The 26,948-nt window shown below is 47.8% G+C and overlaps 1 protein-coding gene across 8 annotated transcripts in view; it reads left to right on the plus strand.

The window, feature by feature from the left end:
* The window catches only part of LOC105465044 (EMAP like 6), a 257,059-nt gene extending 230,192 nt beyond the window's left edge, over positions 1-26,867 (plus strand). For 6 of the 8 annotated variants that reach the window (XM_011713242.3, XM_071076695.1, XM_071076694.1 and 3 more), the window contains 14 exons: positions 4,096-4,174; positions 5,247-5,376; positions 7,184-7,282; positions 8,555-8,728; positions 12,299-12,507; positions 13,669-13,826; positions 14,786-14,900; positions 16,708-16,896; positions 18,157-18,329; positions 18,740-18,902; positions 21,589-21,692; positions 22,688-22,841; positions 23,226-23,326; positions 24,603-26,867. In XM_011713242.3, coding sequence (XP_011711544.2) covers positions 4,096-4,174; positions 5,247-5,376; positions 7,184-7,282; positions 8,555-8,728; positions 12,299-12,507; positions 13,669-13,826; positions 14,786-14,900; positions 16,708-16,896; positions 18,157-18,329; positions 18,740-18,902; positions 21,589-21,692; positions 22,688-22,841; positions 23,226-23,326; positions 24,603-24,627 — 1,873 coding nt within the window. In that variant the 3' untranslated portion in view covers positions 24,628-26,867. Of the gene's footprint in view, positions 1-1,915; positions 1,931-3,029; positions 3,274-4,095; positions 4,175-5,246; positions 5,377-7,183; positions 7,283-8,554; positions 8,729-12,298; positions 12,508-13,668; positions 13,827-14,785; positions 14,901-16,707; positions 16,897-18,156; positions 18,330-18,739; positions 18,903-21,588; positions 21,693-22,687; positions 22,842-23,225; positions 23,327-24,602 lie in introns of those variants that run through there. The other 2 variants (XR_011611730.1, XM_071076699.1) reach the window with 2 other exon arrangements.
* The last annotated feature ends 81 nt before the right edge of the window (positions 26,868-26,948 follow it).

Here is a 26,948-nt window from a genome sequence, read left to right on the forward strand (position 1 = left end):
CCCCTCCCCCCTCCCCCTCCCCCCTCCCCCTCCCCCCTCCCCCTCCCCTCTCCCCCTCCCCCTCCCCTCTCCCCCTCCCCTCTCCCCCTCCCCTCTCCCCCTCCCCTCTCCCCCTCCCCTCTCCCCTCTCCCCCTCCCCTCTCCCCTCTCCCCCTCCCCTCTCCCCCTCCCCTCTCCCCTCTCCCCCCTCCCCCCTCCCTCTTCTCTCTCCCTCCCTCTTCTCTCTCCCTCCCCCCTCCCCCCTCCCCCCCCTCTTCTCTCTCCCTCCCCCCTCCCTCTTCTCTCTCCCTCCCCCCTCCCTCTTCTCTCTCCCTTCCCCCTCCCTCTTCTCTCTCCCTTCCCCCTCCCTCTTCTCTCTCCCTTCCCCCTCCCTCTTCTCTCTCCCTTCCCCCTCCCTCTTCTCTCTCCCTTTCCCCTCCCTCTTCTCTCTCCCTTCCCCCTCCCTCTTCTCTCTCCCCTCCTTCTCTGCCTTCTCTCTCCTCTCCCTTTCCCCCTCCCCCTCCCCTTTGGATTTCCCAAGACATCCTAAAACCTTTGGTGTATTTTATGCTACATTTTGGAAGCTGAAGAAAGCTGTTTCCTCCAAGGACACTGAATATTGTCTGATGAACACGACTCAAAACAACTTCAAACTTGCGTTTCTTGGCTAGATGGATCTGAGTTTTCCCACACTCACACCCACACCCCTCTTTATAGAAACTGGTTGGAACGACTTGGTTTCTCACAGGCTGTCCAAGCCTCACTCCCCAGTTGGCTCTCATGTTGTACTTTATCTTGGGTTGCAACTGACTCGTGACCTCAGTGGTTTCAGAAGCTTCCCTGAGCACATTGGACGTGAACGCTCTTACACATTTCAGGTCATTGTGTGCTCTGCTCCACCTCTTGCTCTGTCAGCCCAGTGCCTTGGGGAGGGGGAAAGGAGGGACAAGTGCCCAGGCATTGGCCTGCCTTGGGGGTCTGTGCAGGGCAAGAGCGCCTGTCAGGATAACACTCCCCACATCTTCAGCTGAGTCTAAGCTTTCTCTTCAGCAGCCCAGCTGCTGGGCAGTGGGATGACAGCAGGAATTGGCCTTCCCATGATCCTGCCCTGCCCACAGAATGTGCCACCTGTTCCCACAGGGAGTATAGGGTTGTGACTCTCCCCACAGGCACTGAAGAGCAGGGCCGACTTGTTACTCAACACCAAGCCCCAGGCTGGAGTTCACAGGCCTCTCCCTGGGCTTCCTGCCTTCACTGTGTCTTCCTTGGCAGGCTTCTCCTGCTCTCCAGAGCTTAGACCTGTCTGCCACCCTCTCCCCTGTTTATCCAGTTTGTTTGCTGTCTTGCCAGGCTCCTTCCTTAAATTTCCTGCCCAATGGAAGCTCTTCCTCCTTTATTCCCCCCTCCCTGACCCCCCCAATCACCTCAAAGCCTACTTGCCCCACCAGGCCCCTTTGTGTCTCTGCTCCTCCCACCTCCAGTCTCTCACCCTCTCACCTTCCCAGCTCTTGGCCCCACTGGGTCTCCCTGCCAATGGCCGGTTCTGCCCATGGCCTTCCTCGCGAGGAGTGCGAGGAAGGCCATGGGCACAACCGGGCATTGGCAGGGAGACCCAGCGGGGCCAAGCTGGGGATGACAGCTGGGAATGACAGCTGGGAATGACCAACTCTAATGAGTTGATGGGACTGAAAGTGAGTGAATGTCCTCATGCCTCCACTCTTTCCCACCTCAGCAAAGCTTTTCAGAGCCCCATTTCTGATGGAATCTGAATCTAGAAGGATTTAGATCCACAGAGAAATGTTAAACCTCCAGTGTTTGGCTGTGTGTGAAGCCTCTGGCAGTCCCTCCCATATTTGATGTTATGAACACTGTTTATAGATACCTGGAAAGAAGCCTTTAATACTTGTATTGTGTTTTAACTTGCTTTCCTTTGGAGGCAGGGAATTGTCAAGTAAGTATTCACACCGCTCTGGAGAAAAACACAGGTGTTCGGTGAACATCCAGTACTAAGTGTTCACGCGGAACCCACAACCGCAAAGGGTCAATACTTAAAATCCGCTGAATTTGCCACAATGCAGGTTTCTTCCCCTTGCTCCTCTCATCTTCAGTTTTGAAGCAATACAGCTGTAAACATATGCTTGCGAAATGAGAAAGAAACATTGAGATTGCTTTACCTTTCGGTTTTTTTCTGAAAATCAAGGTGAAAAAAAAGCATCAGATTGCCTCTGTGTATATATATACAATCTCCTGTATATATAAGTACACGGTGTTTGTGCTTGTATGCGTACTCTATATTCACTGTATAATATATTACATATTATACAACCTGTGTGTCCCCTGAAAACGAGCCCTGTGTTTATCCTCGAATTATGCCTTATGAGCCATGCCATAGTTCCAGTGTCCTCTTGCTCTCCTCGTAGCCCCTGGCTTGCTTTTGTCATACACTTAAACATTCTTAGGTGAAAGAAGAAACCCACGGATTTCATTTGAAAGTCCCACTAAAACAGAAGAAAGAGCAGATGTCCTGGGAAGCGATAATGAATGTGAAGGAAGTGTCTCATTGTGAGAACTGGCATGCCCCCAGTCTCCCAATTTTGCTCAATTTGGTGGCGATGATGTCAGCCGGGGGTGTCGTTTTGCAGAGATGCGCTCTCTACCCATTCTTCAGTGGTGATTATAATACCATTTGGTCCAATTATCACTTATGATTGCATAACATGTTTTGATTGAAGAGTTTCTGAGAAAATAAAGGTACCCTGTCTTCCCCTGCACACAAAAAGAACCCCCGCAAGCCATTGGAGCAGGCAAGCTGACCTACCAAGAAACACTGGGAATTATTAGGCTAAATTATGAGTTGAACTTGATTTGGAAACAAAGTATCCATTGTACATAACTCCCCACGACATCCAGGAAGATGTCATTGTTTTTCTGACAGCAAGTTTCTCCCCAGCACACTCTAAAGTAAGCAGAGTCCCCGGGCGCATTCGTAAAGTCACAGAGAGTGTGCGGGAAGCATTGACAAAGCTTCCTTTTCTCTCCCTATTCTGTAGGCGCTTTAGTGCAGAGTTTGCCCAGAGACGCCGGGGTATGAGCTTTCTGAATTTGTAGACTGGTGCACTCTTTCATTTCTGTTTTAGTTCTTTGCTGGCATGCCGGGGAAGCATGGTGTGTGCCACACAGGAATGTCTGTTCACTTGGAAAATGCTTGTGCATGAATGAGGTGGTTGCTAATACGGCTCTAAACTGTACTAAGTTTCTCACTTGGCTTTGTTTGCTGCTTACAAGGGGATCAAGGTAATCCTCCTCTTTGCATATCCCGGGAGCAATAACTAATTACTTTGGAACATGCAGTGGGAGCTGGTACAGTTCTCTCTCTCGACCCATCCATAGAGAAATCTCATTTAAGGAAACCCCACATGACCAAGAACTGGTCTACTCATCTAGGATTCCATTAGGGCTTACACGTTATAAAATCTCTTCATTAAATTTGGAGGCCCCAGTCCCCAAAACTGAGGTGGGAAAAGCAACCTTTGGTGTGGTAACAGCTGAAGGCAGACCCGAGTCCTGAGGCGAGGGCGGAGTGGGAGGCGCGAGTGCTGTCTGTCTCCTGTCCCTCCGCTTCCTGCCTGCCTGTTTGAGAAGTGAGGCTGACCTAGGCACTTGGCACGTGGTCCTTAGGGCCCGTTCCGAAGCCTGGCTTGTAAGTGCCACTTCACACCACACCACGGCCATTGACAACTTAATTCTGAACAACATGAGCACATCCCTGTCTGAAAAAGGTCAGCAAGTCCAGGAAATGTGGCCTTTCTCCCTTCATGGTCAGGCTGCTCCTTGGTTTTGAAACAAGCCCCTCTTGTTTCAAGCCCATGTGGTCTTCCTGCTCCCAGGAGAAGGTTAAGCAGAGGGACGAGGTCCAACCCAGTGCCTGTGAATTCAGGCCAGGTCCCACGGCAGGTGGGGAGGGGGAGAGGAGGGCAGGACCGAACAGATCCAGGTGGAGGGGCCTCAGGCGGGAGGAGAGAGGAGGCCGGCACTGGCCTAGACAGGCTGCACCAGGAAGGTGGCCTTGCAGCCCTCATTCAACGCTGTGCTTCCTCTGGCCGCTGTCTCTTCCAGGCCACCCGTCAGCCGAGCAGCTCCCCAGCCTGAGAAACTGCAGAAGAACAATATCACCAAAAAAAAGAAACTGGTGGAGGTAAGTTAAACAATTACTTTTAATTTGATATTGACGTTCTAAGACCTACCTGGTGGACAGCCCCATCTGCACGTCCCAAAGACAGTTAAGTGAAATGGAGTAGGTCCCTTGGCTCTCTTCTATCCCCTCTCCCTCAGACCTGGGAGAGTCCCACATTGCCAATGGGATTCAAGTTCATGGTTTCAAAACCTTACCCAGAGCCACCATCTAAGCTTACTGCCTATGATTCCTCACCACAGTGCAAATCTCCAGCCCCACAAACCCACTGCTTATGTTCTCGGAAGCTGCCTGGGACTTTCTGCTTGGAAGGCTCCTCCTGCCAGCTCCCAGCACCCTGGTCCTTCCAAGACCTTCCCTGGTGTCTTTTCTGTGCAGTCTTTCCTGATGCTTCTCACGCGAAACCTTCCTGCCCCTCCCTGCCTCTACCGCCTCCTAGCACCTGCACCGTGCTGGGCACAGAGGAGCTGCCCGAGAGGTCCGTGTTGGATTAAGAACTGATCTGAATCAGCCACTGTTCTTTGTCTTAGAAGACAAGACAGGAAGAAGAGAAAGACTAGAAACCCTAACAGTATCTAGTTTGGGAGGGAAAAATAGCACATATGTAGTGACTTTGTAGAGCAAGCACCAGGCGGCAGAACGAGCATGGCCTTTGTCTCTGTGTTTGCTCTGCCCGCCCTGGCGCGTTGATGAGAGTTTATTAGAGCAAACCTCTGAGCCGCCATTCAGCTCACCCAGAGTGCCTGCCAAGGCACAGACACAAAACTGCTAGGTACATTTGACAGGGCATCAAATCTCTGGACTTTGGCACGACAGCCAGGAAGTAAATCTGGGTTTTTTGGAAAGTCGCGGTGATTCTGTGTGTTAGCCTGCCACCCCAGCATTTCAGAAAACTAAAGAAGGGGTTGCATTTTCTCAGCCAGTCAAGAAGCAGAATGTTTTCAGTAAGCGTGTGTTGGCCTCACCAGCCATACCATTCCCGGGACACACGAGGCCGCTCACGCGATGTGGGTGTGTTCCTCGGCTCTCCCTTCCTTCCTGTGAGGGTCATGTTGATCTGTGTGTGTGAATGCAGGAGCTGGCTCTAGACCATGTGTTTGGCTACAGAGGATTCGACTGTCGAAATAACCTGCATTACCTTAATGATGGCACCGACATCATCTTCCACACGGCGGCGGCTGGCATCGTTCAGAACCTCTCCACAGGTGACCAGGGGGTTAAAAATACAGGTTTTTCTTTTAGTTTTTTTTTTTTACATGCTTTCCCCACTCTTCAGATGCCCAAAAGCTTAAGCATTTTCCTTCCTTTATAGAGCCATTCTCCCAATTCCAGCATGGTGTCAGTTAGGCCTGGTAATGCTCAGGCTCAGTTACCAGAGCCAGAGCCTTCTCTCTTTCTGACCGGAGCTTGACCTCACCTTGTCGTAGGCCTTAGAGAGAAGGCCTCCATGTTGACACCAGCCTCTGTAACCGAGAGCCATGGAGAGAAGCCAGAGACAGGGTGTAAGGAGTGGAGGAATTCCTTAGAGACCATAACCAAGAAGAAAGCACAGAACTTTGCCTGTTCATTTCTACAATGAGCCATTTTTTAACAGCTCGGATTTTTCAAATTGTATTTTGACAGTTTAGCCACATTTATAATGAGATTGAAAACAATTAAACAGTAAACAAAAATACCAGGCCCGGTGAGGTGGCTTACACCTGTAATCCCAGCACTTTGAGAGGCCGAGGTAGGCGGATCACCTGAGGTCAGGAGTTCAAGACTAGCCTGGCCAACATGGCAAAACCCCGTCTCTACTAAAAATACAAAAATTAGCCAGGCATGGTTGCGGGTGCCTGTAGCCCCAGCTACTCAGGAGGCTGAGGCAGGAGAACCCAGTTTGAGGTTGCTTGAACCCGGGAGGTGGAGATTGCAGTGAGCCAAGATCGTGCAGTTGCACTCTAGCCTGAGCAACAGAGGGAGACTCCATTTCAAAAAGAAAAAAAAAATACTCAAACCACATGATGACTCAGATTTTTAAAAATGAACATTTCAAACAAAAAGAACCATTCAGAAATTAACAGAAAGCTATACCATTACCACTAGATTTAAACAGGTTCACATTTTGCCTTATTTGCTCATGCCTCAAGAAAAAAAAAACCCTTCATTTTAAATTCTTGCTCTTTGTCAATTCTGTGTAGTTGTTCATACATAGATTTAGCCAGTGAAATCACTGGGCACATGTTGATTTGTGTGTATTTGAGGGAGGAGGACCTTGACATTGTGTATATATTTTCTTCACTTTCTAGCCCTGCCATCATATTGGTAGCAGTACACGCCTTCCTTGTGTATCTACACCATCTTTCATCTTTAGGTTCTTGAGCATTTGGGTGGGTTTAAATTGGCCACTTTGGAAGTCAGCAAACCCATTTGCTGTGATAGATGATGAAGTGCTCTTTCTTCCACTTCCCGTGACGTATGTCGAGTCAGGGCTTTCCGGGGTGAAGCCGTCACCTGTGCCGTCCAGGCCCCCAAGTGGATTGGCATTTGGTAAACAAAGATGATGAGTCCCTGAGAGTTTCGTATTCCACATGAAGAAGTGGTACCATTTTGCTCAGTGAAACATCATCTCCAGGCCCCCACCCCTACTTCTTCCCAGATGTGGACGGTGAGAAGCCCACTCCTGTCCCACGGAGAGGAGGAAACTTTGACCTTCATCATCGTGGTCTCTGGAAGCCCCTGTACTTGAACTGCGCTCTGCACCCACACAGAGCAGTGGGAACTATCGAAGAGCAGCTTGAATGTATCAGATAACAGACACTAGCGTCCCTTCTCCCGGACCCAAAACAGAATATGAACATTTCAAAAAAATGATCCTTCATCTCCCCAAGTGTAATTCCGGAAGTGAGAATTTGAGGGCTGTAAGCTGTCACTTTTATAACGAGGATCCAAAGACTCCACACGATGCTTTGGAGTTGCCCTAAAAGGTCTTTAGGTTTCACTGTTCACCCTCCCATGATCTCTCTCCCCCAGGGAGCCAGAGCTTCTATCTGGAGCATACGGATGACATCCTCTGTCTCACAGTGAACCAGCACCCCAAGTACAGAAACGTGGTGGCCACCAGCCAAATAGGTAGGAGGTCCTGCGGCAGCTGAGGCTCTCCCAGCTTGCAGGGACACTGACTTGTCAGCGATTATTGGGAGAGGGAGTGGGTGGGTTGCTTACATCCATCCCTTCTTGTTGATGTTGCTGTTGATTTTTTGAGTCCTGAATGTATCTGTGTCACCTGAGTTGACACATCCAGTGACTGTGATTCTGAGGCACCATGAAGTCTGACCAGCGCCTGAGAGTCCAAATACACGATGGCCCCATCCCTGTGGACTTGTGAGAGTAGTTTTTCAGACCCCAAGTGTCAAGAACTCCGTGTGTTTTGAAGCCTGGCCAGGGTAGATTTCAGTAAGTGTGCCTGGACCCCCTGTGCCCTGGGAAACTGCCAGTGACAAATGTGAACTGATTCACATTTACGAGAAGTGTGTTTTTGCTTTGTCATCTCAAGAGCAATTTTTACAACTTCCTGCTTGTTTTCATTGAACCCATGTCCATTTTTAAGTTTAATTTGGAACTTTCTGATGCTGGTGTTGAGTGCTTCACTGTTGGAAACGTGACTTATTTTAGCTATTGTTTTCCCTTGACGCTTCCTCATTGCCATTGCTCACCCAATGCAGGTGATATTACGGAAACCCCAGGTAAGGCTGTTCCATCCGTGAGTAGTTTGAATCTGCACAGCAAAATCATGTCATTCTATCATGTTTGCTGATTGTATCTTGCCAAATTGCAGATACAAATCATTGACCTCACCAGTTTCCTTCGTATAAAATCCTCCACAAGTGTGTGTGTGTTGAACATAAATGTCTGTAGGGCTCTGCCTTTAAAAGCAAATTTCCTGTAGTCTTTCTTCTCTGGCCAGGTCAGGCTATAGGTCTTTTATGCCCAATGACTGTAACACCCCTAAACGCTTGTCTTAAAAAAGGCTTTTACAGGCTGGGCGACAGTGGCTCACGCCTGTAGTCCCAGCACTTTGGGAGGCGGGCGGATCATCTGAGGTCAGGAGTTCAAGACCAGCCTGGCCAACATGGTGAAATGCTGTCTCTACTAAAAATGCAAAAATTAGCTGGGTGTGGTGGTGCGCACCTGTAATCCCAGCTACTCAGGAGGCTGAGGCACGAGGATCATGTGAATCCTGGACACGGAGGTTGCAGTGAGCCAAGATGGTGCCATTGCACTCCAGCCTGGGCAACAGAGCAAGACTCCATCTAAACAAACAAAAAGGCTTTTACATGAACATAAGCATCACCTTGGCTCTGCCATTCATCAGTCTTCTTTGTCATGCCTCTCCACACTCAGGGACAACACCTTCCATCCACGTATGGGACGCCATGACCAAACACACCCTCTCCATGCTGCGGTGCTTCCACTCCAAGGGGGTGAATTACGTCAACTTCAGTGCAACCGGAAAGCTCCTGGTGTCGGTGGGAGTGGACCCTGAGCACACCATCACCGTCTGGCGATGGCAGGAAGGTAAACCAGCACTGGGTTTTCTGTCCCTCCAGGGTGTCTGCCTGTGGCATGGACTGGGCTCGAACCCAGATCTGCCTTACTCCGAAGCCTGCCATAGGCACTGACTGCTGCTGGGCAAGCGGAAAACAGGGCACTGGGGATCCTGATATAGCTGCCCCACTGATGCCAGTGCATCCCAGAGTCCCAGGGCCAGGAGGAGGCGGGCCAGGGACTCCAGGGCCCATTAGTGAAGGGGCTCTGGGGAGGTGCCCCGATGTTGGCAGCCCTCCTCCTCGGAAGGCAGCAGCCTCCCCGACATCTGTCTTAGCCACCTTCCTACCCAAGGGTCCTTGTCTTCCGTGCTGTTTCTGATGGCCCCTGGATCCTACTACAGCCTTATCACTCTGTCTGCTTTAGTTTAGGAAATGGGATAATGTTTTATCATAGTCTCAGAAGCAATTAAACTTTTTTTTTAACATTTTAACACATTTGAAATAGGGATTTATCTTACGATCAAGGTTTACATTTATTGTAACAGGATTTCTTTCTCGTCCTCCCCCAATACATGCACACACACCTCACACACCTCACACACATGCACACATACAAGCTGCAACTGAATGTATGGTCATCTTAGAACTAAAGATGTGCAGTCTCCCACGTATATTCTCAGGTTGAGTACTGCCCTGGCAAAAGCGGATCCAATTAGTCAGGACGTTAATGAGGTCTGGCTGCAGCCGGGCAGCCTGTATCTGGGACACGCTCTACCAGGCACGCGCAGAGGTGGCACTTCTCCCATCCAGGGCTCTGGAGTCCCATTATCTCCTCATCTTCCCGTGGAGGGGGTGGTGTGTGGAGGCTGTAAAGAGATCAGCACAATGGGAGGAAAGTTCCCGTCCCTCCTGAGCACCCCATATGAGGAAAAGAGGCTGGCAGCTTGCAGACATTTGTGATGATACCATATTCCTTCGGAAGGTGACATGATCTCTAAGGTTTCTAGGAAACCACATTTTCCCATTCTCTTGTTCACCAGTATATCTCACCCAGTTGGCTGTATAGTCAGTATCTCGGGTGCAGATTCATTCTTTGTGATGTCAAGTGGCCAACTGATTGACCAGACTCAGCCCAGAGAAATTGAGCCTCTTAAATGATAGATATAGAGCATCTTGGAATGGGAAGAACTAGAGAAGACTTCCTGCACAGTCCGGACCCGTCCTAAGGAGAAATTCCTCCAAATGCACCCCTTTGTCCTGTGCTTGAATACTTTCAAGGATGTGGTTCTCATCACTTCACAAGGCAGCCCACACGCTGTCAGAAAGCTCTTGCATAAAGCCCCTTATGTGGGGACATAAATTGCTTCATTATGTTTTCCTTTTGTGCTGCTAACTCTGTTCCTAGATCCTTGGAAGAAAGCTCTCACACTGGTCCTGCTGCACGGCCTTGTCTCTTTAGGTTCAGGCTCACAGTTTTCACTCCCTCTACCTTGACCTCCAAGCGTTGCTCGCTCTGGCCTGCCCCAGCAGACTCTTGCTCACCAAGAGTCCCTTCTGAACTCCCAGGGGAGGTTTAGAGGAGCCAGGGCTTTTAAACAAGCTCCCAGGAAAAAGAGGAGCCTGCTCTTGTTTGTACAGAGGGTTGTGAGCCAGTGCTGATATCTGACATATCACCAGCCACCACCTCTTCCGGGTTGACCACGGACATGTCATCTCTCCTCCCTTCCTTCTCCTGTGTGGGTTTGCCTTCATTTCAAGTCTTACTTACAGATAAATACCCTGTGTTTGGGGAGGTTTATATACATTTTGTATATCACCAGAGCCTATTATTCATTCTTCATTTATTAGAGGATTGTTTTGGGGAACGTGTGTGTGTGTAGGTAAAAATAAAATAGAACTAAAATGAACTTATTACATAAAATCCATGTTGTCAGGTCCTAGGTATATGTGTAATTTGCTCTAAGCAGACTGGAAACCAATGCAAAGAGTGATACAGGTGTCTCCACAATTAGAAGTGTCCATGAAATGAAAACAAGGAAAATACAAATGGTGGCCTTGAAAAAATATCCAATTCATTGTATGTTTGCACTTCTGCCAAGACTGGTGAGCTGGATCCTCTTTCCATCTCGTTATTGGCCACTTGTATGCTGCTTTTGTAATTCACCTGCTCAAATCCTTTTACTACTTGAGGTGGGAGGGTTGTTTGTCTTTACTTATAATTTGTAGTTTCTTATAGATCTTTAATGTTAATCCTCTGAATCTTACAAGCACTGCAAATGCTTTCTTCCAGTCTGTTGTCTTACTTTGTTTATGGTGTCCTTGAAGATCGTGGATCTTAAAACCTCTGAGCCCTAAGTAGAGAGAGATCTGTTACAGTAAGTCAGGGATTCCACATGCAGACAGAATTACAGCTGGGAGAAGGACTCTGGCTTTCCCCAGCCTCGCCCGGAACGAGATTCTGTGAGGGAGTATCAGAGGGCCCAGCTACACCAAAACCCACCACCACCACGGTGCTAGAAAGCTGTCGTAAAAACATACGTGAAGTGATGAGAACAAAGAAGAAACAAATATGTGTGTGAATAATCAAGGGAGGGGTGACAATTAAGAAATTGGAACAAAAACATTCAGAGTAAGTTAAAGGGTAACAGGTTTAAAACAAAAATTTAAAACTCAAGAGCTTAAAAATAATGAGATTTTTAAAAGGTGGGTTTAAAATACAGGCTAAAAGAATAGAAGCCAAGAAATTTTAAAAGGGGCTAAAGGAGTTATGATAATACTATTACTACTACTACTAATACTGGCTAAGACATGATTGCTCAGATCATCAAGCACTGTGCTCAGGGCTTCACTTAGGTCAGTTCTTTTCGTCTGCACTGCACCTTCTGAAATAGGAACGATTATTAGCCCCATCTTATAGGTAAGGAAACCGAAGCACAGAGAGCTTAAATAACTTGTCTAAAGTTGTTGTACAAGTAAATGATAGAGTTGGAATTGTATTAAGACGAAGGTTAAATAAAACTCAAGAGACAGTCAAAAACATAAATGGGTTGAGGAAAAAACTAGTACTTAAAAGGTAAAAAACATTTAAACCTAAACACCACAAAATACAAAGGAAAATGGGGAGCTTAAAAAAAAAAAGAAAGAAAGAAAGAAAATGCAGGAGAATCTTAGAAATAATTAAAAAAAAGAAAAGCTGTCTAGAGGAATGTGAGTCCCAGTGGCACTCTGGGAGCAGCTCTGTCGTCCTGTGCGGGGATGACTCCTGTGCTGATGGAAGGGGGATGGGGGATATCTTTAAGCCACTTTGCTGCCTTCTCATATCTGGAAGCTTCCGTCTCACAGGCCATCCTTTCCTGCTACGTTCATGAACGCCTGGGTGCGGGGATCTGTTACTAGCACCTGCTGCTCTGGAAACTTCCCAGACACACTTTCCCCACTGCTACCTGGGAGTAGTGTCTGAAGGGGAGAGAGCAAGTGCTGTAAAGAAGAACTGAGGCATGCCCCAAGCCTGCTGGGGTGGAGACCTCCTGGGCTGTGGCTCCCCCTACCTGGCCCATGAAGCAATGAGGAGCCTCACTGGACTCTGTCACCCACACAGGTGCCAAGGTTGCCAGCCGAGGGGGTCACCTGGAGCGCATATTCGTGGTGGAATTTCGCCCTGACTCAGACACGCAGTTTGTATCTGTCGGGGTCAAACATATGAAGTTCTGGACCCTGGCAGGCAGCGCCTTGCTTTACAAAAAAGGAGTCATCGGGTCCCTGGGAGCTGCCAAAATGCAAACGATGCTCTCCGTGGCCTTCGGTGCTGTGAGTTCTAGCAGCTGCTCCCTGAGAAGGGGACCCAGGCCCCCCGGGCATGGGCAGGAGGGGAGTTTGGCCAAGAGGCTGAAAACAGCAGGAAAGCCATTTCCACATTAGCTCCTGTACTGGCTTATTTGCAACCATTGTTCCGTTTCTGTAGCACATATGGGTGGGTTGACAATATATATATAGATATTTATATCTATATATATATATAGATTTTTTTTTTTTTCTGAGACAGAGTCTTGCTCTGTCACCCAGGCTGGAGTGCAGTGGTGCAATCTCGACTCATTGCAACCTCCACCTCCCAGGCTCGAGTGATTCTCCTGCCTCAGCCTCCCAAGTAGCTGGGATTATAGGCGCCTGCCACCAATACAAAAATGCCTCACTAATTTTTGTATTTTTAATAGAAACAGGGTTTCATCATGTTGACCAGGCTGGTCTTGAACTCCTGACCTCAGGTGATCCGCCCACCTCAGCCTCCCAAAGTGCTAGGATTACAGGCGTGAGCCACCTCGCCCGGCCAATATTTTTTTTTTCTTAAAATATTAACCAGAAAAGGTAGGACACCCACCCAGGACAGGAGGTTTGTTGTTGTAAGGGCAACCCTGACTTGCAAGCCCCAGAGAATATTGGGACCAATTTCCACTGCTAGATAATGATCCTTTTTCTTCCCAGCCCTCTTGTGCCACAGATGCCCCCACTTGCCACCCTTAAGTGAGCTATGGGGTGCCCTCAGCCAATGCAGGCTCCAAAATGGAGACATGTTGGAACACAGTCACTTCATGGTCCTCCAGGAGTGGGTTTCTCCCTTTCATAGAGGAGCTCCAGGAAAGTGTCCTGTGGCCCGGAGTCTGCCCCTGCCCCTGCTGTCACTTGGGCAGTGCTCACGGAAGAGAAGTCCTTGCTAATGCACAGCTGTGCTCAGAGGGGAAGTCAAATGCCCAAGCCAATTACATATAGTTAATTTCCAAGCCAGGCGGACTACCTTGTGATGTGCTCTCAGTGGTTTCTCTGCAATTTCTGCTGCTTTCCTTAGCACAAAAAGATCAAACCGCCTTGGCGTGTCTGCGTCTCTAGCTGTGGTTCCTTAATGAGAGAACGGGTGCCTGGGGAGGGACCTGCTTGAGTGTGTTCCAGGTATAGAAGATGTTCTTTTGTTTACAGAACAACCTCACTTTCACGGGTGCCATCAATGGAGACGTCTACGTGTGGAAGGACCACTTCCTCATCCGGCTGGTGGCCAAGGCTCACACAGGCCCCGTGTTCACAATGTACACAACCCTTCGGGATGGACTCATAGTGACCGGCGGAAAAGAGCGGCCGTAAGCCAAAGCTCCTATGGAAACAACTTGTCGTTTGTTGTTATCTTGGGAGAAACTGACAGAAGTGTCCCCAGCTTGGAGAAAATGCAGATTGTCATCCTCCTATCTTTTTTGCTTTAGGAAGATCAGTGTGCTCTCTCTCCGAGAGGGCCCTAGGTCAAGATCCTCAGAAGGAAGAGAGGAGTGCAAAAGTGGTTTGATGGTAGTTTAAAAACCCGAGAGAGGTATAGTGGTTCATCCCTATAATCCCAGCACTTCGGGAGGCCAAGGTGGGCAGATCACCTGAGGTCAGGAGTTCAAAACCAGCCTTGTCAACATGGTGAAACCCCATCTCTACTAAAAATATAAAATTTCATTGGGCATGGTGGTGGGCGCCTGTAATCCCAGCTACTTGGGAGGCTGAGGCAGGAGAATGGCTTGAACCCAGGAGGCGGAGGTTGCAGTGAGCCGAGATTGTGTCATTGCACTACAGCCTGGGTGACAAGAGCAAAACTCCATCTCAAAATAAATTAATAAATAAAAATTAAAAACAAAATCTTGAGAGGTATTCTTGAACAAACCACAGTGACTTTGCTGTTGATAAAATGTTATTCTTGGTAGCTCTGTGGAGGAATGGAGGAAGGAGAGGGGAGATGTGGAAGCAAAGCCTGAAGACAGGAGAAACGTTTCTGTGTTCTAATCTAATAAAAAGTCTGAATTTCCAAATTACATTTTCTTTCCTCCCAAGATAGTAGCATTTGAAGGCATTTTAGGAAATCTGCAAGCTCAGGAGGTTGGGATCGCTCAGCAGCAGGGCCTAAGAGGGAGGCTGCCTGGAGGGTGTGGACCCCCGAGGGTCTGTCCTTCTGGGCTCCAACCAGCGAGGACCCTGATGACTGGGAAACAGGGGAGAGGCCTGGAGGCAGGAGTGGGTCTTAGGATGAGGGTTAACGGCCTGAGTCCCTTTCAATCTTTTTTAGGACCAAAGAAGGAGGTGCTGTAAAATTGTGGGACCAGGAGATGAAGCGCTGCCGGGCCTTTCAGCTGGAGACGGGGCAGCTGGTGGAGTGTGTGCGCTCTGTGTGCCGTGGAAAAGTGAGCACAGCCAGCTCCCCTGGGGGCTGGGCCAGGGAAGGGGGAAGTGTAGGTACCTTCCGAGCCAGGCACTTTCCCTGGACTGGTTTAATCCTTGAAACAAGGCTTCAAGATGTGAATTGTGCTGTAGTGGGAAGCAGCTTAAGAGAGTCAGACTCCCCCAGGAAGAACCAGTTGGGTGACCTTGGGTGTGTTCCTTCATGTTTTTGTCATGAGGGTCACATATTTATACATGACAGTGCCTTTCATCTTGCCTGGCATATAGTCCCATTCAGGAGATGTTAGCTACTAGTATTATAGATGATATTCGCATAAGCTCAGAGATACTAAATAGTTTGCCTATGCCCTAAGTTATAGGGTCAATAAGGAGGAGGAGGTAAGGGCCACCAAACTAAACTGTCTGACTCAAAGCCATTGGTTTCCAACTCACATTTGGCAGCACATCCAAAACAACTGGTGAGTTTTAAAGAATATGGATGTCCAGGCATCCATTTGGGACTGGACCAAAATCTGAATCCGAATCTCAGGGATGGGGCCTTGACTTGTATGTTCCCTTCTATTTCCTTCTATTTAAATTCCCCCAGGAGATTTGATGCACTTAAAAGCCAATCTCCAAACCTTGATCGAATACCTTGTGTTTATGTTTTTGAATATCAGTCTAAGAATTTGCTTTCTAGATGCTCTCCATGAAAAAGGCAAACCAGATGTGGAATACCACGTGATTCGAAACTGGGGATTTTGTTCTTAAATAGCTAAGTGATGCCCACCTGGAAGGGTAGTTATCAGACATGAAGGCAGGACTACACCTGGAGCCTGGAAGTTATCAGGAAGTAGATTTTTTTTTTTTTTTTTCTTTGAGACAGTCTGGCTCTGTTGCCCAGGCTGGAGTGCTGCAGTGTGATCTCAGCTCACTGCAACCTATGCCTCCTGGGTTCAAGCGATTCTCCTGCCTCAGCCTCCTGAGTAGCTGGGATTACAGGCGCCCGCCACCACGCCCAGCTAATTTTTTGTATTTTTAGTAGAGATGGGGTTTTGCCATGTTGGCTGGGCTGCTCTCAAACTCCTGACTTCAGGTGATTCACCCATCTCAGCCTCCCAAAGGGCTGGGATTATAGGCCTGAGTCATCACACCTGGCCAGGAAGCAGAATTTTGTTCAGTGGAAGGAAGAACTTACTAAGAGTTTGAGCTGTCCAAGAACAGGAATTGGCTGCCGTGCTCTGCAGTCACTGGAATATTCTAGCAGAGGCTGGGTGATGGAGCTCTCACCCAGGTGAGAGCTGTGCTGAAGGTCAGGTCTGTGCTGAAGCTCTCACCTGAGGTAGCTGATGGAGAAAAGGCAAAGTGAAAGGGTGGAAAAGAGCAATTAGGAACGGACGGTTTGTTGTTAAAAACAAAACACTGGCCAGGTGTGGTGGCTCACACCTGTAATCCCAGCACTCTGAGAGGCCAAGGGAGGCAGATCACTTGAGGTCAGGAGTTCGAGACCAGCCTGGCCAATATGGTAAAACCCCCATCTCTACTAAAAATACAAAAATTAGCCGGGTGTGGTGGTGGGCACCTGAAGTCCCAGCTACTAGGGAGGCTGAGGCAGGAGAATCACTTGAACCCAGGAGGCAGAGGTTGCAGTGCAGTGAGCCAAGATGTCACCACTGCGCCCCAGCCTGGGTGACAGAGTGAGACCCTGTCTCAAAAACAAAAGCAACACTTCTCACCCCTTCCTATTTTAATATTAACCCTGCAAAGGCATTTTCCCAAGTTACTTGTGTTTTGTTTGTCCTTTTTCTAATAGTGTTTCAATTACAACAGGGAAAAATCTTAGTGGGAACCAAAGACGGAGAAATAATTGAAGTTGGTGAAAAAAATGCTGCTTCTAATATCCTGATTGATGGTCACATGGAAGGGGAGATTTGGGGCCTGGCCACTCACCCTTCCAAGGACCTGTTCATCTCTGCCAGCAACGACGGCACAGCCCGGATCTGGGACCTGGCTGACAAGGTGAGGCCGACTCTGCCCAAACTCAGATGCCCACGAGTGGGCTGCCGGCCGTGGGAGCTGAGCGAGGGGAGGCCCAGCCAGCATCATGGCGGAGACGGGGATGGGGCCAGATAGGAGATCAAGGTAGAAAACCTAACAATAAAAGAAGGCCCACTCACCACAACCCATCTAAACAATATATTTGACAACGATTATTCTCTTGTCATGAAAGAACCCACAAAACTAAAAATATGGAATCAAATGATGTTTTCCCTGGATGAGAAGACTAAAAATGATTTAAAATGTCAATGTTCCCAAATGGGCCTAATGTATTTCTGTCAAAATCCCAACAAGGTTTCTCTTTGAGTTTGGGAAGGCAGTGTTGAAGTTCACCTGGAGTAAAACTGTGAAATAGCAGGGAGTGGCTGGGTGGAGGGGGCGGGTCGGGGGGAACGAAGGGTTCTTCCCAATCCTCGTGCCTTATCCAGTGTTAAAACAAGTACTCAGGTTCTACTAATTAAAATGCTTGGTTTCATTTTAAAATGGCTGGTAAATGTTGTATTTTTAGTGTCATAGTCACAGAATAGACAGGTAAAAGCCTGAGTATGGTTGTTAGACTCCTAAGTTAGTTTCTGTAATTATTAAACATCATTAGCAACAGCTGTCACTACTTGACCTACATAACCCCAGCTGCTTCATGGACATGATCAGTGCCTACAATAACCTCGCAAAGCCCTTATTAACATCGCTATTAGTAAAACTAGAGAAACCGAGATGTAATTTACCCAAACACACCCAGCTAGTAAGTGACAGGGCCAGGATTCAGAATTTGAACCAGCAGAGGCAGAAGCTCAAACTCTTTCCCCTAAACAAGAGGTTGGCAATCTATAGTTAAAGGCCAGATCTGGCCTGTGGCCTGTTTCTACAAGTCCAGCTGCCCTGTTTTATTCAGGTACTGTGGCTGTCTTGTGCTACAGCAGGCAGAGGTGAGTAGTTGCGACAGACTTTATGGCCCACAGAGTCTAAAGTAGGTGCTACCTAATCATTTACAGAAAAAGTTTGCCAGCCACAGCCCTAAAACTTGTTGTCCCCCAAGCTGCTCTAATCAAAACATACAGCCCACCTCAGTTATTCAGGGACATTTACTCTAAGAAGTAAGAGATTTGGTGGCCTGCAGTGGCTGCAAAGTCAGCCTGACTTCTCTGGCCTGGTGCACGATGTCTCCTGGAGACCAGCCGAGGGGGCCAAGGGCTCAGGTGACTTTCCTTTGCATCAATGCAGAAGCTGTTAAACAAGGTGAGCCTGGGCCACGCAGCCAGGTGTGCGGCCTACAGCCCTGACGGGGAGATGGTGGCCATTGGCATGAAGAATGGAGAGTTTGTCATCTTGTTGGTGAACAGCCTGAAAGTTTGGGGGAAAAAAAGAGACCGGAAATCTGCTATCCAAGATATCAGGTACCTAAGTGGGTGGTCTGGGCGTGGAGGAGAAAGGCAAGCATTCTGCTTACCAGTGGTTCCCATTCTGGCCACGGCTGGAATAAAGAACTCAGCTGTGAGCGAGTCACTTTCAACAAGTCACCTATGAAAGAATACCTTCTCCCACGCTCGTTCTCAGACAAGGCTTTGCTAATTTCCATATAAGTGTGGTTAAAATTACTTGTAAATGTCATTCTACCATATTTCCCGGGGATTCAATCCAGATAAATGGTTGAATTCTATAGAATGCCAGGAGAGGTGACCACATGTGAGTCACAAGGCGGCTCTCATTTCCTTTGGGCCTGGAAGGCCTGTCAGAGCAGCCTTCATGCCTGACCAGCCCCAAACAGCCCTCCTCATGGACCCTGCTCTTGGATTGCTTTTTCTAGAATCAGCCCAGACAACCGATTCTTAGCCGTTGGTTCTTCTGAACACACAGTCGACTTCTATGACCTCACTCAGGGCACAAATCTGAACCGCATTGGCTACTGCAAAGATATTCCAAGCTTTGTCATTCAGATGGATTTTTCTGCAGATGGCAAATACATTCAGGTATGCTTAGGGTTTACTGATATCTGGGGCAACGAATAATAACAGCAATAATAACAATGGCCTATATTAATCGAGTCCTTACTGTGTGCCAGGCAATGTGCTCACTCTTCACCAGAACTCCTTAAGTAGTTACTTTTTTCATGTTTTGTAAATGTAGAAACAGAGACTTAGAGAATTTAAAATAGTGAAGAGTAAGAAAAGCAGGAAACACAAGCCCTAATCATCTTTAATTTGCCCCTCACTGTCTCACGTGTCTGCCTGAAGAAACCATCAAACAGGCTTTGTGTGAGCAACATAGCTGTTTATTTCACCTGGGTGCAGGTGGACTGAGTCCGAAAAGAAAGTCAGCAAAGGGTGGTGGATTATCATTAGTTCTTACAGGTTTTGGGATAGGTGGTGGGGTTAAGAGCAATGTTTTGGGGGGTAGGGGTGGATCTCACAAAGTACATTCTCAAGGGTGGGGAGAATTACAAAGAAACTTCTTAGGGGTGGGGGAGATTATAAAGAACCATCTTAAGGGTGGAGGAGATTACAAAGTACATTGATCAGTTAGGGTGGGGCAGAAACAAATCACAATGGTGGAATGTCATCAGTTAAGGCTATTTTCACTTCTGTGGATCTTCAGTTGCTTCAGGCCATCTGGATGTATACGTGCCGGTCACTGGAGTTATGATGGCTTAGCTTGGGCTCAGAGGCCTGACACCACCTCCTCTTCAGAGTTTCCTGATTTCTAGTTTTCTGGGCTACACCTAAGCCTTGTGCCACTTCTGGTATTTATTGATGTCATTTCCAAACTCTACTGGGTAGAATGGCCCCTCCATATGTGGGCCCTGGACTCCAGCCAGTAGGCCTGGAGTGAAAGCTCATCCCTGGGTCCCAGGGCAGCTGACCAGTGGAAGGGAGGGAGAGGGGTCCACTGCTGGGACTGACCCCTGAAAACAGAATGATTTCTCCAGCACTCAACAAATTGCGTTTGTGAGCTGTCCTGGAGCTGGATGTTCACTGCAAAAGGAGAGAGGATGTATTTATTCATTGAACTATTTGCTGAACCAGGCACTATGCTAGACTTTTAGATGGACAAAAGGAGACTGGTCCGGTAACCATCCAAGGGGTTCACCTTGCCCGCTGCCTAGACAGAGCCAATTTCTCAAGACAGGGGAATTGCAATAGAGAAAGAGTAATTCACACAGAGCTGGCTGTGCGGGAGACCGGAGTTTTATTACTCAAATTGGTCTCCCTGACCATTCGGGGAGCGGAGTTTTTAAGGATAATTTGGTGGGTGGGGGGAAGCCAGTGAACCTGGAGTGCTGATTGGTCAGAGACGAAATCATAGGGAGTTGGAGCTGTCTTCCTGCACTGAGTCAGTTCCTGGGTGGGGGGCCACAAAATCAGATGAGCCACTTTATTGATCTGGGTGGGGCCAGCTGATCCATCAAGTGCAGGGTCTGCAAAATGTCTCAAGCACTGAATTTACGAGCAGTTTGAGGGTCAGAATCTTGTAGCCTCCAGCTGCATGACTCCTAAACCATAATTTCTAATCTTTTGGCTGATGTTAGTCCTACAAAGGCAATCTAGTTCCCAGGCAAGGAGGTCTGCTTTGGGAAAGGGCTACTACCATCTTTGTTTAAACCATAAACTATGAACTCTCCCATAGTTCAGCCTAAGTCCAGGAATGAACAAGGACAGCTTGTAGGTTGGAAGCAAGATGGAGCCAGTTAAGTTAGATCTCTTTCACTGTCTCAGTCATAATTTTGCAAAGGCAGTTTCAGTCCCTGTTTCCTGGAGCTTGCTCTGTAACAGAGAAGACAAGCACTGAACAGACAATCACAAAATATAAATAAAATTACAAACTGTGATTATGTGCCAAGAAGGAAAAGTACAGCATTCTGGGGGGCATGTAACAAGGTGCTGAATTTAGATGCACTTCCTCTCAGCAAGCGATATTTCAGCTGAGGTCTGCAGGGTGTGTAGGCGTTAGCCAGCAGAGAGGTGGGAACACTGTTCCAGTCCATCTGCATGAAAGGCCCGAGGCAGGAAAGAGCTCAGCTTCCCAGCTCATTCCAGGAGAAGCACTGCAGGGACAGAGGAGGCTGAAGAGGAAGGCAGCAGCCATTCACTGCAACTGTCCTTGATGGTAGGAAAAGTGGTCTGTTTCCCTTAGAAGATTCCCAGAGCACCAAGGGTCAGGTTCTAGACACCTCAGAGATCACCTGTATCAGCTGCTGGTGTAAGAAACCTGCCTTACCTCTGTACCAAAGGTTCTTGGTTTCCTGAGAACTGGGATTGCTGTGTATCAGAAACACCTGGCGGCTTTGTTACAGCCGGCATTGCTGGGCCCCACCCTTTCTGTGTCTGGGTAGGTTTGGGGTGGGGCCCAATAATTTGCATTTCTAACAGGTTTCTAGATGCAGCTGAGGTTGCTGGTCAGGAGCCACACTCAAGAGAATTGCTGCCTTAGGACTCTGGAAAATAGCGAGAAAATGGATGAGAAGAAAGATGGGGAAATGGCCTGCTGGTGTTGCCGTGGGCTGGCCATAGGCTTTGCAGCCTGGAGCTGAGCTTGGGTTTGGAGAAAAGCCCTCGGGATGCAGAGGCTGGGCCAGTGTTCTGGGAAACAGTGCACCCAAAGGCAGTCTGTGGAACTGAGAAAGAACGTTGATGAACATGGCTTCTCTTCTACCTCCAGGTGTCAACAGGTGCCTATAAGCGCCAGGTGCATGAGGTCCCCCTGGGGAAGCAGGTAACTGAAGCCATGGTCATTGAGAAGATCACCTGGGCCTCCTGGACAAGGTGACTGACTGGAAGAAAAAACCTGAGGAAAAGGTCACAAGAGAGTCTCTTGTCTCAGGCTCAGCCTCCAAGTTTGTGCAGGATCTGGAGAAGCTGAGAAATGGCGTTGTCTTTTCTTTTGGGGGTGAGGGTGGGAGGCTTCTTGGCACTAGTGTAAGACACTGGCTTTGATCTGACCTAGGTTTTTGAAATGCAAAGTCCCTCTTTTTGTGTAATTTCTCCTACAAGTCTCCAACCCCTTCCATCAAGTTCAACAGGAAACCATCTGCCGTCTCTTGGCCAATCCTAGTGCACAGTGAGGTCTCCAATCACCAGGGGAAGGGAGTAGGAGGGCCAGACCCCTGCTTAGCAGGATGAGAAACAATGGCTAATTCACGGGAAAAGAGGCCATTTAGCCTGTGAGTTGAAAGGAACCCCTGCTGTTCTCCCCAACACACACATATTCAAGGGGACCATAGGGAACAGGGAGAGAATCAAAGATGGGGGTAACTTTTGTTTTTGGAGTGTAGGGGACTGAGGCAGAAGGGGAACAGTAAGAGCTGGCACAAATGTACAGAGGGGAAGACGACAGATGCTTTCATGCCAGGAGGGCCACATGGCTGTACGGAATTACATAAAATAGGCACCAGGGACCAGTTTCATGGAGTACAATTTTTTCCAGAGACCAAGTCGGTGGTGGGATTTCAGGATGAAACTGTTCCACCTCGAGGAGCTTGCAACCTAGATCCCTCGCATGCTCAGTTCACACTAGGGTTCGCGGTTCCTATGAGACTCTAATGAGACGGCAGATCTGACAGGAGGTGGAGCCACCACTGCTCACTTCCTGCCCTGCGGCCGGTTCCTAACAGGCCATGGACCAGTCCCGGTCCGCGGCCTGGCTTTTGGGGACCCCTGATGTTAAACATCCCTCTCTTCCTTATCCCTGGGAGGTGATGACTGACTGCAAGAAACCTTTGCACGTGACTTCCTTCTAACCCTCCTTTCTGTTGGAACAGTGTCCTGGGAGATGAAGTCATTGGAATCTGGCCACGAAATGCAGACAAAGCTGATGTCAACTGCGCATGTGTGACCCACGCTGGCCTGAACATTGTCACAGGAGATGACTTTGGGCTGGTGAAGCTCTTTGATTTTCCGTGCACAGAGAAATTTGTGAGTCTTCCTCAGAGTAACCTTTCTGCAGGTTCTCTGTTTTCCCGTCTGCAAGAGACAGGGGCCACATCTAGATGAACCTCTGGGAGACACAGAGAAACCCTGTCCCAGTACTGTGGAAATATGGCAATGACTTTTTCACCTCCCGGGAGGGGCAGTCCTGGAAGCCAGAAGGGATGGAAGGTGGATAAAATGGCCGGAAGTGGGGCAAGGATGAGAGGCAGGAAAGTCAGCCAAAGGCTGGCTAATAGATGAGTCCAGACCAAATGGGAGTCCCCAGTGAAGGAAGGTTCTGGGAGCAGGGGATTTGAGTGCTGGAAGGAGTCTGTGGTTGCTGAGAGGAGCCAGAGTCTCTTAACTGTCTCCATTCACTTTTGCTCACAGGCCAAACATAAGCGATACTTTGGTCACTCGGCTCACGTGACAAACATCCGTTTCTCTTATGATGACAAGTATGTGGTCAGCACTGGAGGAGACGACTGCAGGTACTAACCTAGCGGACCCAGTTCTTACTCCCCAGGCCTGGCCAGCTCTCCCTCCCCATCTCAGGCGTGCTGTGAGTCAGCCTCTCCCAGGGGCATGGGGAGGGCTGATGTTGGGCTAATAAACAGGAAATTCCATGAGTCCTCATGAAGGCAAGTACTTTCCGAGATAAGGCATTTACTCTTTGGTGACTGTCAACCCAATGGTTGTGACTGGAGCTGTCCTGGGATGGCGTGGGTATGTGATAGCTACTCTGGGCACTGCTGGGGGACAGGGACAGGTGGCTGAGACCTGAGACGGCTGATTGGAGTAGGAGCTCTTGGCAGCCCACGGGCTGTTGTGCACAATCAGGTTAGAATGGAAATTCATCCATAGAACTCCCAGTTGATCACCAGTGTTGGGAATTTATTTATTTATAGTATAAAGGAACAGGACTAGGTCATTCTAACTCACTCAGCTTCCCCATTTCTGATGAGCTTCATTGTAGCAGGAATACTGGGTTCTATTCAGCCCAAGCAAAACTCTTGAGGGGATAAAGAAGAAATACACGCATTCTGATACTTCCTAGTGGTCTGAGGTTGTAAGAAAGGCACCTATAAAGAATTTCGTCCCACTTCCCACTCCAAAGCACTGCATATTTCTGATGGCCTGCCTGGGAGCACCCATCTCCAGCCTGCTGTGCTGGCTACTTCTGGCACTTATAGCCCTTGAGATAGGACTGACAGCAGCTCCCTGCAGAGTGCAAACACCCATTCAAAGCAGCACCAACCAAACTATCAACAAGCTAGGAGTAAGAGGCATAAATGAACTGGTCACCCCAATGCACGCTGTGTTTTAATATAAAAGACTTAGAAGTGACCTTAACCATGCAGGGCTTATAGGCCTTTGTAGGCACGGGAGCACGCTGTGACCCCGGCTCTGTGCTAAACACTCGAAAGGGCTCTCTGACTCAAGTGGAGTTGATAAACCTTTTCAATAGTAACAGGAGACAGTGTGATATCAAAGTGCCAAAAGTCCTCACGGACCAACATTCAGCACAGACATTCAAACTGCTGAAGGAACCAAACAGAACTCAATTGAAAAAACAGACCTTAAAAAAAAAGAAAAAAGCAATAGATCTTGATTTGGTGGCAAGATCCCTGGGTTACCTTTTGAAGTCAAAATGTTCAGTACATCACCTGAGCTTGACTTTTGAGCACTTGGCAAGATTGTTTTTTGCCACTTGACACAAGTATGACGTCCAGCTATGCAAAATGACTGTTTGGTCTGCCTTTTCAGTGTATTTGTGTGGCGATGTCTGTAAATGCCAGAAGCCTCTTCTTGCTGCTGCTGCTACCAGCCAGCAACTGCAGAGGCCACGCTGAGGTGCCTCCTTGCCACCAGCCGTTGGGAAATGCCTACCATGCTGCCCCGGACGCACAAGCTCAAAATGCTGCGGAAGTTACACAGCTGCTCCCATAATCTGGACTCTCCAAAACTGTGATGCCACGAAGGAAGGTCAAGTTGTAAAATGTTAAGACTGCTTGCCTCTGTTCCTGAGACTAAACACTATACATACTGACTACACTGACAAAGAACTCCTATCTGAGAATGTAGCCCGCTGACAAATTTTGAAGCCTCGGTTACCCTAAACCAATATGTAGCTTTTAATTTGCATCAAAACTTTTACAAAGATGTTTTGCTATTGTTTCTATATACTTCAAGAATGTTCATTTTTACAAATAAGTTGAACAAGACAGCCTAAGTTAGATGCACCGAAGTACTAGAAGTATCGCTAGCCTCTGTTCTCCAATTTAGCTTTCAAAACCAAATGAGCCATGTATAAAGGAGTTGAGAAACTTAATTTTTTAATGTTTCATTTGCAGAGTTTTATATCCATTAAGTGCCTTTGAAAGTTTCCAGTTGTGTGGGCTGCTGTCTCACCTCCCACCAATTTCTCCTTTCTCCATATGGTGCTAAAACTTCAAAGCTGAGGAGGGCTGCAGGACCCTTAGCAGATTCTGCATGTCACCCTTGTCCTGTGTTCATGCCAAGGCTTCCTAAATGAAAGACATCAGTTACCTGCTTATGGGAAGGTGAGCAGCAAAGGAATTGAAGTTCGGGACGGGGTAGAATCATGGGTTTTCATTGTGTTTCGTGCCAAACCCACAAAATCCAAAATAGAATTCAAATTAAACAAAGTTCTACTATAAAATGGAAGGGAAAAAAGGCTCTGGAAGGTCCAGGAGAATGAGCTGACTTATCTTGTTAAATCTTAAGATAAATGGGGTAACCCAAGGCTGCACCTTATTGTACCACCCTGAGTGGAGTTGAGGTGACTCCACTGATTGCTTCAGATGAACTATGTAGGTGAAGTCCAGATTCTAAAAAAATTACCTGCAGAACAAATTGTAAACCCAAGGAATAGCTGGTAAATCAAAATTATAAAGTGAGTTAGTTAGAGCCGGGCGCGGTGGCTCAAGCCTGTAATCCCAGCACTTTGGGAGGCCGAGGCGGGTGGATCACGAGGTCAGGAGATTGAGACCATCCTGGCTAACACGGTGAAACCCCGTCTCTACTAAAAATACAAAAAACTAGCCGGGCGTGGTGGCGGGCGCCTGTAGTCCCAGCTACTTGGAGGCTGAGGCAGGAGAATGGCGTGAACCTGGGAGGCGGAGCTTGCAGTGAGCCGAGATCGCGCCACTGCACTCCAGCCTGGGTGACACAGCGCAAGACTCCGTCTCAAAAAAAAAAAAAAAAAAAAAAAAAAAAAAGTGAGTTAGAGTTCCTTGGAGTTGGTTGTATGACAGAATATGACTTGGACAATCTTTACCAGAAGCCATCCGTACGCCCCCTCAGTCACACTTTCCATGTAGCTGACCAGTGACTACAGGATGTGGCTGACAGTGCTCACTGAAAGGAGAGCTGGTGAGGGATTGGTTGTTCTGAGCACATAGACGCCTATTAGTCCTTCCGTTCAGTGAACACAAATTCGAGATCTACATTTACTGGCTACTTGCATTTGTCAGTTTAGAGAAAAGGTAAAATGAAGCATTTTCAATTAAAGAATAGACTAACAAACATTTACCACAGAAGTGCTTCAGCATTCTAAATGGATTAGATCACTCATTAAGCTATTTTTATATGCCAATTTACTAATGCCTTACATCAATCGAATAGGTTGTTGGGCCCACAGTAGAGTCCCTATGCAGTCCCAATTCTGTTTTCTGTAACCATGTGACTGGTGATGCTGAGTGATAACCATGTCTGCCTATATTGTACTAGATTCTTCATGCTGATCGGATCTTGCATTGAAATAACCACGTGGAAGAACAATAAATCGATTAGTTATGAAATGTACAACCATACTTAAAGAGCAATAGTGTCCGTGTGTCATGAAAAACTTATTTGTAAACGTTTATATGGTATGATTTTATGTATGTTCATAAATCCTGCACTGTATGATATACGTTAAAATATCGGTGCATGAATTTATTTTCAAAAAGTATAAAACACATCACTTAAACATTTTATGTGTCAAATAAATTTGATTATGTAAACACATTTGTTGACTTTTGTTTCCCAAGTAAACAGCTGCACCATCAGCTGAAAAAACTTTTCTAAAAGCACAAGCTACCATTCACT

Source organism: Macaca nemestrina, chromosome 13 (assembly GCF_043159975.1).
Source record: "Macaca nemestrina isolate mMacNem1 chromosome 13, mMacNem.hap1, whole genome shotgun sequence".
NCBI classification, from domain to species: Eukaryota; Metazoa; Chordata; class Mammalia; order Primates; family Cercopithecidae; genus Macaca; species Macaca nemestrina.